Genomic DNA, 12492 nt, shown 5'->3' with positions numbered 1-12492 from the left:
AGACAGGGTTTCTCTGTATAGCTCTGGCTGTCCTGGAACTCACTTTGTAGACCAGGCTGGCCTCAAACTCAGAAATCTGCTTGCCTCTGCCTCCCGAGTGCTGGGATTAAAGGCATGTGCCACCACACCTGGCTGATTCTCAATATTTCTAATACTGCGACTCTTTAATAACGTTCTTCATGTTGTGGTGTCCCCCCAACCACAAAAAAATTTTTGTTGCTACTTCATAACTGTAACTTTTATAGTTATGAACGGTAATATAAATATCTGACATGTGAGCCCCCCTCCAAAGGGGTTATAATTTCTAGGGAATTATGTTAAGTGAAAAAGCTAATTCTAAAAGGTTATATCCAGCATGATTTCATTTATGTATTTTTTTAAAGTAATGAAAGTTTAAAAATGCGATGAGGACTGAGTTGGGTATGATTATAAAAATGTAGAACTCGAGGTGATTTGAATGTGGTGATAAGCACAAGTCTTTGCATCTAATAAACTCCACAGGCCTATATACACCAGTTATTCAAATGAACATGAGGCAGTCCGAGTCAGAGCCAGTTTTACAAGATGCTGTCACAAGAGAAAAACCAGGTAATGGACATACAAGAGGGCCTCTCTGAGTTACCATAGAACTTCAGCTTTCAATATCTCAAAAGAACGCTGTACTTAAAACATGTATTTTATTAAAAGTTTAACCTAGTATGTCAGTCATTTTAGGGTCTCAGTTTCCTTAAGAATATTATTCTAATAGTAAGGCTGGCAGAGAGTATTATAAATTACTCACATTTGGGACATCAATTGCTACCTCTCTCATAGCACTAGGCCTGATGTCATTCATCCCCTGTAAGAAATCATTTAGGGTAATCTTCACCATGCCAGCCACCTTGCTATCAGGGAGGTTAGGCTGTTTCCTCAGGACTCTTCGCAAGGCGTGCAGACCTACAAAGAGGAGAATAAAACAAAACTGATCACTTATTCCATAAATATCAACGAGGTAACAACAGTACTAACCCCAGACTCTGTGGGTATTATAGCATTTACAATATTTTGTACTTAAGGTACATATGGCATGAAGGGCGACATTAAGGGTGAAGGGGACATAGAAGATTAGAGCAAACTCAAGTGCTTAAGTTAGGCAATAGAAGCATGACAAACCGAAATTACATAGGAGAGGACAGGTATTCTGCAAACATAAAATAATGTTTAGGGTGTCATTAAAACAAGTACAACAGTAACAAGCCTTCTGCCACTGATCTTTTTCTGAGTTCACTACAGCCAAGCCAAAAGTTTAGGGAGATTACAGGAAGATCTGAAAGGAATTATTCAGTTGGTACTTGGAAATGTAATTCTCGAACACAAGACAGGAGATGACTTGAGACTTCGGCACACACGTCTGTACTGGGTGGTACTTTTATGAAGGTACTAAGAGAGACTGGAGATAGAAGAATGAAGGCAGAAGGCTCACTCAGGAAAGTTTACAGTTTGGAGAACTAGAAGGAACTGTTTTGTTTGTTTGGCTTTGTTTATCTTGGAATAGCTAAGTAACGGGAATACAGTATCACAGAAATAATCTACTAAAAAATACTCAAGAAAATAAAATTTAGAGATGTAAAAAACTTAAAAGATGGCTCTAACCAGAATCATCAAATATGCTAAGTTCTTCGCTTTGGCATTTGTTTACAGTTCAAACACTGACAAGACTGAATATCCAACTACCTCTTTCAAATGCCAGGTATGAAGTTTCAAGTCTATAGAACTGTAACAGAGTTTAGAGCCCAGATTCTTATCTGTGAACGGTAACTCTATATAAGGTCTTATAACTGAATGTGGGTTTAACAAAAACATTTGGCAATGGTTAAATTTCTGAACATGCAACAGTTAATTCAAAATTCAATGCATAATGAATCTTTGCAGTGTTTCTATGTGCTACATAGCATAACAACATTGTAGCCTTAGTTCTGAACACAAAATGGAAAAATTTTATACTGCCTAAGTTTGAATCCTAGCACACACGTGTAAAAAAAGGTGTGTTATGGCATGTCCCTGAAATCCCAGCACTGGACCAGAAGGATCTCAGTGTCCTGCTGGCCAGCCAGTCTAGAGTATCAGCAAACTCCAGGTTTGCTGAGAGACTGTCTCAAACACTATGTCTATCTCTGGCCTCCACATGTATTTTAAAATTCCTAACATTTAGTACATAAGTCAAGAGAAAAGAAAATGTCATAGAAATCATTATATACAGAGAGAACACTATAATGGTATTATACATGGAAAATAAAGGAATTTACGTAAAACTGAAATGAGTAAATGATTCTGGGTTTGATCACCAGCCTGGAGAGGGAGAGGGGGAAGGAGGGGGAGAGGGGGGCGGAGAGGGAAAGGGGGAGGGGGAAAGGAAGAGGAAAGAGAGAGGGAGAGATACTGAATCTTTTTCAAAACATTTTACGGGGTTATAGAGAAACTAACAATCTAAATTATAAAATTCTATGGATGTTCCCAGCACTCGGGAGGCAGAGGCAGGTGGATTTCTGAGTTTGAGGCCAGCCTGGTCTACAGAGTGAGTTCCAGGACAGCCAGGGCTACACAGAGAAACCCTGTCTCGAAAACAAACAAAAAAAAAAAAAAAAAAAATTCTATGGATGTTTCCAAACACAGAAAAAACAGGCATGTAGATAAGATACACACACACACACACACACACACACACACACACACACATCTCAATCAATATTTTATATACAATTAACAGACTGATAAACACAGAATCCAGAACAAACTCAGTCTTAGTGCAAAACAGAACTGAACATTTCAGTGAATTGTGCTAGTCAGTGAATATCCAAATGGAAGTGAATGAATTACAGGTAGCAATGTGAAAGCAAAGAATAAGGTATCCAGAAGTCCAGATAAGACAAAATAGTCATGACACTAGTCTTGACCAACACTGCTAGCTATATTCCAAAGTGCTGGGGATGGACCGAGATCTTCATGCACATTAGGTGAACACTCTATCACTGAATGTATTAATATATATATAATAAATATATCTGATTATTAATTTTTGATCCTCCAAAGACATCATGAAGAGCAAATACTTAAGCCATAAAACAGACTTGACTGCACTATATAAAAATAAAATACACATCCAATGAAGCCTCACATCAAGCTATATACTAAGAGTCCCTACAAGCAACAATATTGAAAGCAACATTAAAAACCCCGCAAATCTGAATGGGCACAGTATGAAGGAAAAATATATACACTGTATATTGTTGTTATTATTCATAACATCTTTATAATGGAATACAGCAATGAAAATAAATCGTAACCCAGAGTAAAATACTAGAATTCTTGAGTCACACACACTATGGGTCAAAGACAACAGCACCAAATAGGAAAAACTCAAATACAATGTTAAAAGCAAACAGTGATCGTCTCTTGAGCTGATAGATGATATGAATCAGGGAAAGTGGTCCACTTACTACTCTGTTTCCATCCTGCTCTAAGCACTGCTAAGTTCATTTCAGAAAATTCATTACTCTATGTTATGGTTTATGAATGTTCATGTTTATATGGTCTAATTTAATAAGTCATTTTTTAATTAAGTAAGTAAAAATGAAGTGAATTGGGGGTTGGAGGAAAACTATGAAATAACACCAAGGTGATACTTTAAGAAATTATAAACTTAAGTGAAAAATGAAAGTATTATTTTACCTAAACTCTAGTAAGTGGATCATATTCCTTAATATTTTATTACTGAAGCATGAAAAGATAAATGTGTATCTAATCTCCCCATAAACCAGGAAGCAAGGGTCTTTGTAATAATTCCCTTGTGTGCATGCTTATGAATAAAATGTATATAAATTACCCTGCAACTTTCTTTCAGTAGAGGACCAAATGAAAATATTGGGCTAAATTTAAAAGTGGCTGCAATCAAAGTACTTAAAGCCATGATGACTTAGAAAAAGAAATATATTTTGAAAAGCTTTGGGAGTTATCTACACAAAAACTCTAATCGCTGTAGGGCATTTTAACAAAGCAATTTAATAAAATATACTAGTAAACATAACATGGCTTAATATGAATAAAATATACTAATAAGACATAATAAAGGGCTTCATGACTAAGCCATTATAAAAATACCAATTTCTCGAATATATTATATAGATATGCTATGGAAAGTGGGATAAGTAAAAGAAAAAAACTCTACAACCTGAAGAGAGGGTGGAGAAGAGCTATTATTTTGAAAGTGTTTTTTCAAAAAGCAATTTTCAAAAGGATATTAACCAATACTAGTGTTCTTTATTTATATTGTCTGAAAACTCAGTTACAACTTAAATTAAAGCAATTAACTGCCAAGGTGAAGCAGATGGATAAAGATATCTGATGCCAAGCCTAGCCGTCTGAGCCAGAGCCCACATGGACTCCCTCATGTTGTCCTCACAAAAGTGCTGTGAGAGATACATGCATGCAGACACACATTAAGTAAATAATTTTTAAAAAGTAATTTTTAAGTATTATCATATCATGAAACCACTGAGAATATATCCTCATGGACTACAGGTGATCTTCAATACTGACTACTCATTCATTTTAATATTCACTTAAACATAATTTATTCAATAATACATTGAGCATTTATGTGTCTGGATATTGAGAGACAGATTTGTCTCTTCAGCACAGTATTAATAGTACATAAAATATACATTTAACAGGTTAATCACTATGATATTGTAAGACTGTAACCCCCATTTAGCTGCTGAAGAAATATAAATTAAGAGGCAGAATGGATTGCCCTATTTCTCTTAGCTGACAAAGTATAAAACTACCATCTTAACCCAGAGTTTCACAAGCTTTCATCTAGTAAACCATGTGTGGTAGTTTGAATAGGAATGGCCCCTATAGACTCATGTGCTTGAAAGCCTGGCCTTGTTAGAGTAGGTGTGGGCTCGCTGAAGGGCATGCGTTACTATGGAATCAGGCTTTGAGGTCTTATATACTCAACAGAGGCCCAACGGAGGTAATCTCCTGCTGCCTATGAATCATAGCTAGAACTCTCAGCTCCTTCTTCAGCATGTCTGCCTGCATGCCATCATGCTTCTTGCCATGTTGATAATGGACTGAACTTCTGAAACTGTTAGCCAGACCCAATTAAATGTCTTCCTTCATAAGAGCTGCCATGGTCATGGTGTCTCTTCACAGCAACAGAAACCCAAACTATGTAACCAGGCTAGTTCCCTAGGCTCTAAAATACTGATTTTTAAAAACAGAATCATTATTTTAATTCACATATAGAAAAAATTGGTAGAATTTAAAATGTGGTGAAAGATGTCAGAAAGAGAACTTTTCATAACAGGTACACTACTGAGTAGAAGGGAGAAGCTCCAAAAACAAATCTGGGTTTTTTTTATTGTTGTTGGGGTTTTTTTGTTTGTTTTTGTTTTTTTTAAAGCCAGTTCAGGAATGCAGGAGAAAGTGGCAAATATGAACATTTCAGATATCTGGATACTATAGGTAAGAATTTCTATGAGTTATAAAAATCAGATTTAGTGTTGCTAGTAAACAAATGTAAGTACTAAAATGATAAAGCCACTGGGTAAGTAAGTTTGAATCCCTCCTATTTTATGACACTATCATAAAGAGATCCCAGTTTGGTATAAATATGTTGAAACGATGTATAATCAACATAAATACTGAGATAAATTCTCAGCAATGAAAAGCAAATTACTTCCTTTCTTTAAAAACAAAACAACAGCCCACTGCTTCTGGAAATCAAGCTCTTATTTAGTCATTCTCTTGAAATGGTACAGGCAGTCTTGGAAGAAAAGTTTAGAATAAATCTCTATTTCTGGAAAACACTGTTGCTATCTTCCAATGTTCAACATAGTTTACATAATTCACATCACCACTACATAACTAACATTTCATGTTTTCCAAAAGAGTGTACTCTGCTCATTTATGTTGTTATTTTAAAACATTATATAATCCAAGGGGAAAAAAGGCTATGCAACTAGTTAGTTAGAAAGGCAACCTAAATGTGACTCACTGCATTGTGGATATGGAACCTGAAAAGCCCACCTCCTGTAGCCAGGCGAGAACCCCAGTGGAGCGACAGAAATACCAACCACCCACAAAACTTTCAACCGAAAATTTATCCTGTCTACAAGAAATGGAGGGATGAGGATGAAGCACTGCCCAACTTGAGACCCATCCCATGGGCAAGCGCCAATCCCTAACATTACTAATGATACTCTGCTATGCTTGCAGACAGGAGCACGTTGTCCTCTGAGAGGCTCCACCCAAAAGCTGACTCAAACAGATACAGATACCCAGAGCCAAACAGTGGATGGAGCTTGGGGACTCTTATGGAATAGAAGGAAGGACTGCAGGACCAACAGAGTCAACTAACCTGGACCCTTGAGGCTCTCAGAGACTGACCCACCAACCAGAGAACATACACAGGCTGGACCTAGGCTTCCCTGCACATATGTAGCAGATGTGCAGCTTGGTCTTCATGTGGGCCCTGAATAATTGGAATGAAGACTATCCCAAAAGCTGTTGCCTGTACAAGGGATGTTCTAGCTGAGCTGCCTTGTCTGGTCTTAGTGGGTGAAGAAGTGCCTAGCTTCACAAAGAATTGAAGTTGGGGGGGGACCTCTCAGAAGGGGAGGGGGTATGAAGGATGGGGGGGTGACTGGGAGGGGGGCAGTGAGCAGGATGTAAAAAAAAAAAAAGGAAAAGAAAAAGCAGCCTAAGCCCAGGATGATACATACTGACATGAAGAATAAGAGTGTCTAAGTTGTAAGCAGTGTGTCCACTTGAGATACAATATTTAAAAAGCTGCTCTTTGTTTACAAAGGTGAGCTTCAAAACAGAAGTCTCTGGACAAGCTGTGCACAGCACATCACACTAGCTCAACTTCTAACATCTGGAATAAGTTGGACTCTTAGGTATCACAATTAAGTATTATAACTGTTAAGACAACAAAAAGTCCAATTAGGTCAATAATATTGTAATATTTCCAATTATCATATTAAGATAACAGCAAACTTAAGAGATAGATATAGAGAAGCTCAGAGGTTATCACAAATTTAGAATAAATACAACATCAAATGCAGCATCAGTTCAATAAACTGTAGAACAGCCTGGAAATCCATACTCTAGGGAGGCTTCCTTTCTATATCTACCCACTCACTACAGGGATTCTCTATGAAACCACAACAGGCTTGGTGAGTAACTTGGGTGTTTTTCTGTCATCTTCTCCTTTTCCCTTATCCAATGAAATTCATGGTTGCACTATCACCCCCAATGCTATCTTCCATAATTCTCTCAGATCACAGATAGAGAAGAATAAGGCTCAAACTTGACTAAGATCACGAAGTTGATTTTAAATACAAATTTACTTGTCAACCGTTTTTCAAAACCTTTTCACGTGGCAGGAGAGAAGCCCTAGCAGTAGAACACGAGCTGCTTTTCCAGAAGACAGGGGATTTTCTCAGCCTATATATGGCAGCTCATAATTGTCTGTAATTCCAGTCACAGGGACTCTAATACCCTTTGCCAGCCTTCAGTCACCAGACACATGTGATAAACATACACACAGGCAAAATGCCCATACATATAACTTTTTAAAAATTAAAAATCTATTCATTACCCTTCTGCATGGCACCCTATGCATAAAGTTAATTTACTTTGCTATATAAAGATAAAAGAATCCTAGGTTTTTTTATTATTCCAGATGAATTTGCAAATTGCCCTTTCTAATTCAGTGAAGAATTGAGTAGGAATTTGATGGGGATTGCATTGAATCTGTATATTGCTTTCGGCAGGATAGCCATTTTTACTATATTAATCCTGCCGATCCATGAACATGGGAGATCTTTCCATTTTTTGAGATCTTCTTCAATTTCTTTCTTCAAAGACTTGAAGTTTTTGTCATACAGATCTTTCACCTCCTTAGTTAAAGTCACACCAAGCTCTAAATAGTGAAATTTCTCATTTAGAAACAAATTTCTTCCATTCCCACAAGAATTAAACCTTTTTGAAAGCATATCATGAAAATATAAGATGACTGTCAAAGTCTAGTGTGTTGGGGTTGCAAAGGTAGAGCCACATTAACCAGGGCACAGAGGTTACAGCCAAGTCAACCAGCACAGTCTATTCAACATCTCAGCTTCTTTTAAAGACAAAGCAGAATAAAGATTTCCCACAGTTTCCTAGTTCTCATCAGGTGCTGTTTCCCTAGCAATAGCTTATCTTGGTTCAAAGTGACCCAAATCTCCTTGCAGACTGAGAAATCTGCCAGCAGTCCAACTCTTTAGATGTGCTGCTTCTTATAATGAAAAACAAAGTTACTTTCTCATGAGAAAAGGATGGTGAAGGCTAATTCCTCAGACATGCAGCTTGTCTGACAGAACAACAGGATTCTCTGAAGAGAAAGTATGCTTACTCCTTGTCCTACTATGCTGAGATTCTCAGATATCTTTTCAGTCAAATTACAGCTAGCAGGCTGGGAGCAGTTTCCTCATGCCATTTCTCGAAAATGACAAACTGGAATCAACATAATGCCACAGTGGAGACAAAGAGAACCCAGAATAAGAGGAAATGAAAACATAATCTCCAGGAATGAGTCATTTAGCCTTGTGTACTCTATGGCCAAAAGGAGATTCTATCTCAAGTAAAATGAATGGCAAGGCGCAGACACCTGAAGTCATCCTCTGACCTTTTTACACATGCTCTATGGTACATGTGTATACACACATGTCCTTAGGATATTCTTCAGCAGGCAACAGATGAGTTAACAGCCCTTACACACCCATTCTTGAGTTTTCTCTGTAATAATACTGTTGTCAATATTAACATCTGCATATCTGGTTATGTGTATATGGACACAAGTGCTGAGGAAAAATCTTAGAATATGTTATACTAGAAGTGGTGAACTTGAAACTTAGAATATATTATACTAGAAGTGGTGAACTTGAAAAGGTAGAAATAAAGTGATTTTCCTTCTTCATAGTTCTCTATTTAAGTTTTTAATAAATATATTTTATGACTAAATAAATTAAAGCTATAACTAATAAGCAGCAACATAAATTATCAGTCTATAAATATCAAAAAGACACATCACCGATGGTCACTCTCACCTGCCTCATTACACAAGGCTTTCAAGTCCGCACCAACATAACCATGGGCATTATTTGCCAACCTCAGAAGCTCAGCTTTAGTGAGCAAGTGTGGCACCCTTCGGAGTAGTTTCTGGAGAATATCCAGCCGGTCTTGGGCATTAGGAATACCAATCTCAATCTCTTTATCGAATCTCCCAGGTCTTCTGAGTGCAGCATCTAGTGCTTGAGGGCGATTTGTGGCCCCAAGGACTAATACCCGTCCTTCACTTCCTTCCTAAAAATAAAAAAATAAATTACACATTGATTTTAAAAGAACACAGAGAGCTGGGCAGTGGTGGTGTACACGTTTAATCCCAGCACTTGAGAGGCAGAGGCAGGTGGATTTCTGAGTTCGAGGCCAGCCTGGTCTACAAAGTGAGTTCCAGGACAGCCTGAACTACCGCAGAGAAACCCTGTCTGTAAACCCACCACCAAAAAAAAAAAAAAAAAAAAAAAAAGAGGACAGAGAGGTGGAAACTAACTCTGTGGGAAAAATGGACAGAAAGGTCTAGAACATTAAAACTTAATCCTTACATTTCTACTAACCAATTTACAAAATCTTATTTATAATAAACTTCTATTAGACATTTATTAACTTTAGCCAGGCAGTGGTGGTATACACCTTTAATCCAAGCACTGGAGGCAAATGCATATGGATCTCTAAATTTGAGACCAACCTGGTCTATAAGAGCAAGATCCAAGACAGCCAGGGCTACACAGAAAAACCCTGTCTCCAAAAACCAAAAGAAAGAAAAATTATTAACTTTAGTACAGGGTTTTCAAAGTTTAGTCCAAATGCTTTCTACTAGAGAAAGCTTTTTATTAGTTAAGTAGTTTTCCCCCTACTTAGAAGTAAAGATTACAACCTAAATAGTATTCAAACAGAACCAGGCCTGAACTTATCTAAGAATTCTTTCTCACACATCCACTGTTTTCTTCTTAAAAAAAAAAAAAAAAAAAAAAAAAAAAAAGTTTAAAGTTACACTTATTTGCTATATGTCTGTGAGTGGAAGTATGTGCAAACACTTGCCCAAGCCTCATTTTGTGGTGTATAAAGAAGCTTGCAAAAGTGGGTACTCTCCTTCCACCATATATGTATTGGGGATGGAACTCAGGTTGTCAGGCCTGGTGGCAAGGCTTCACTTGCTGAGCCATCTTGCCAGTCCTGGTTTTTTATTGTGATGAAGTTTTCAACTCTAGAAAAGTATGGAACCATAACTAATATCCCTGAATACACAAAGATTTTTACTCTCTGAAAATGGGGTTAAAAACAGAAAATTATAAAGAAGTATGATCACCTTCAGACATTATCCAGAGGCATGTGTAATTTCAGAGATAAGCATTAAAAGAATCTTGTGATTTTTTTTAATAAGAAAACTAAAACATCATCAACTGTGAGTTATACCATCAGAAAATACACAAACTACTATGAACTTATAAATTTAAAAGCCCCTTAAATGTTTTCAGATTAAAATATCAGTGTTACATGATTAAAAAATTAAGATATCTACTATCAAAAGACAAGAATATTATTTCACTGATGCTTATCCCAGTGGCAGAGAAAAAGCCACCAACTGCCCAATGTCTAAGATTCTCCAACACTGATCCTAACTCACTTTCTTACCAAGGAACTTTTAGAGCCAATTATAATGTAGCTTTCTGTATCATGGTCATCTAGAATCAAGAGATCGCGCCTGCTTAAAGAAACATCTACTGAGTGAATACCAAAACTTCATATTATTTTCATATATTCACTTCCTATTAATGGGAAATAAAACTAAACACTCCTTTTGCTTCTTAATGTGTAAAAGGAAGGTGTGGAACTATATGCTTTCTAAAATTTCTCCTGGTGCTAACATACTGTGAGTCTAAGAACTTTGATCATTTTCAGTCTAATCTAAGAAGTACATTTTTCTGATTAACAAATGTGAAAAGTCTAAGAGAATTTTCCTTCACTCCTGTTCTTTATCAGTCCTTTTCATAATTAACACATGGTATTTGTACTAATAACAAATAAAACACTGGCTGTAGTACCACATATCTACAATCGTGATATGCAGGAGGCTATGGCAGGAATAACTGAGCTTTCTGAACACCCTGGATTAAACAGAAAGACCTATTTCAAGGTGAGGGGGAAAAAGACACATGAATGTATTAAAACTAAGATAACTGAAACAATCTCACATAGCCAAGGTTGGCCTCCTACTCACTATGTAGCTGGCCTTGAAATGATCCTCCTTCCTCAGCCTCCAAGGGACTAAAAGTATATATCACAATACCCAGAAAGACTCATGAAATCATTTCTTAAATTCAATAAAATTCACTTATTGACATGTGCCTCAGGTTTTAAATTACTATCATGTGTAATATACATACTCAAATACATTATGGTAAATTATTTTACATAATAGAAAATCATGCCAGACTATTGGGCCTCAGTTATTAATCAGTTTGCTGAAACAAATTACTGGACTACTCACAGACCTAAAAACATTTGGGAAGTTTTGCTATTCTATAATCTAAATGCCCATGTTGTACTTACTGAGCCAATGCCATCCATCAATGTTAAGAGTGAAGCTACAACTCTCTTTTCCACTTCACTTTGAGCTCCTTCTCTTTTAGGGCAAAGTGCATCCAGTTCATCAATAAAAATAATTGATGGGTGCCTAAAACAAATCAAATTAAATATGTAACATTTAATTTTAGTGTAAAATTTTAATTAAAATAACATTAAATTTCAATTTTATCAATATTAAAAACAAAAATACTAAAATGCTAAATCAAAAAAAAAAATCTCAAGAGTAATTCTAGTGTAATGTTATCAACCTCATAATCCAGCATATATCTGCCTTCATAAGATGCCTCTTTGTGACCTGCAGAAGTGGAAGAGTCAGTAAAAGAGAATAGAGACTATTTCAAAGAAAAAGAAAAAAGTTTCTAAGAGTCACAGAAGTAGTGGCAAGATACTTCAAACATATGGATAAAAAGACAGGAGCTAGCAGGGCAGTGGTGGTGCATGCCTTTGATCCCAGCACTTGGGAGGCAGAGGCAGGCAGATTTCTGAGTTCGAGGCCAGCCTGGTCTACAGAGTTCCAGGACAGCCAGGACTGCACAGAGAAACCCTGTCTCAAAAAACAACAACAACAAAAAAAAAACAAAACAAAACAAAACAAAACAAAACAAACAAACAAAAAAAACAGCAGCAGAGGAAGGAATAAAGATAAACCAGCCCCAACCTCCACTCTCAAAGCAAGACTGGTGAAAAGGCACAGGCAACAGACCTACACTTAAGGCCAGAGCTCTCATTCTAAGCCTCAAAGCCATTTGTGGTTTT

At 36.8% G+C, this 12492-nt stretch overlaps 1 protein-coding gene across 3 annotated transcripts in view; it reads right to left on the bottom strand.

The window, feature by feature from the left end:
* Spata5 (spermatogenesis associated 5) overlaps nt 1-12492 on the bottom strand; it is a 164415-nt gene that overhangs the window by 135966 nt on the left and 15957 nt on the right. For all 3 annotated transcript variants that reach the window (XM_021195885.1, XM_021195883.1, XM_021195884.1), the window contains exons 8-10: nt 11701-11824; nt 9138-9393; nt 782-936 (exon numbers count right to left, since the gene is read on the bottom strand). In XM_021195885.1, coding sequence (XP_021051544.1) covers nt 782-936; nt 9138-9393; nt 11701-11824 — 535 coding nt within the window. The remainder of the gene's footprint in view (nt 1-781; nt 937-9137; nt 9394-11700; nt 11825-12492) is intronic.

Source organism: Mus pahari, chromosome 4, assembly GCF_900095145.1.
Source record: "Mus pahari chromosome 4, PAHARI_EIJ_v1.1, whole genome shotgun sequence".
Taxonomy (NCBI): Eukaryota; Metazoa; Chordata; class Mammalia; order Rodentia; family Muridae; genus Mus; species Mus pahari.
Note: the sequence above shows the minus strand (reverse complement) of the source record. Positions and strands in the feature narration are given on the sequence as shown.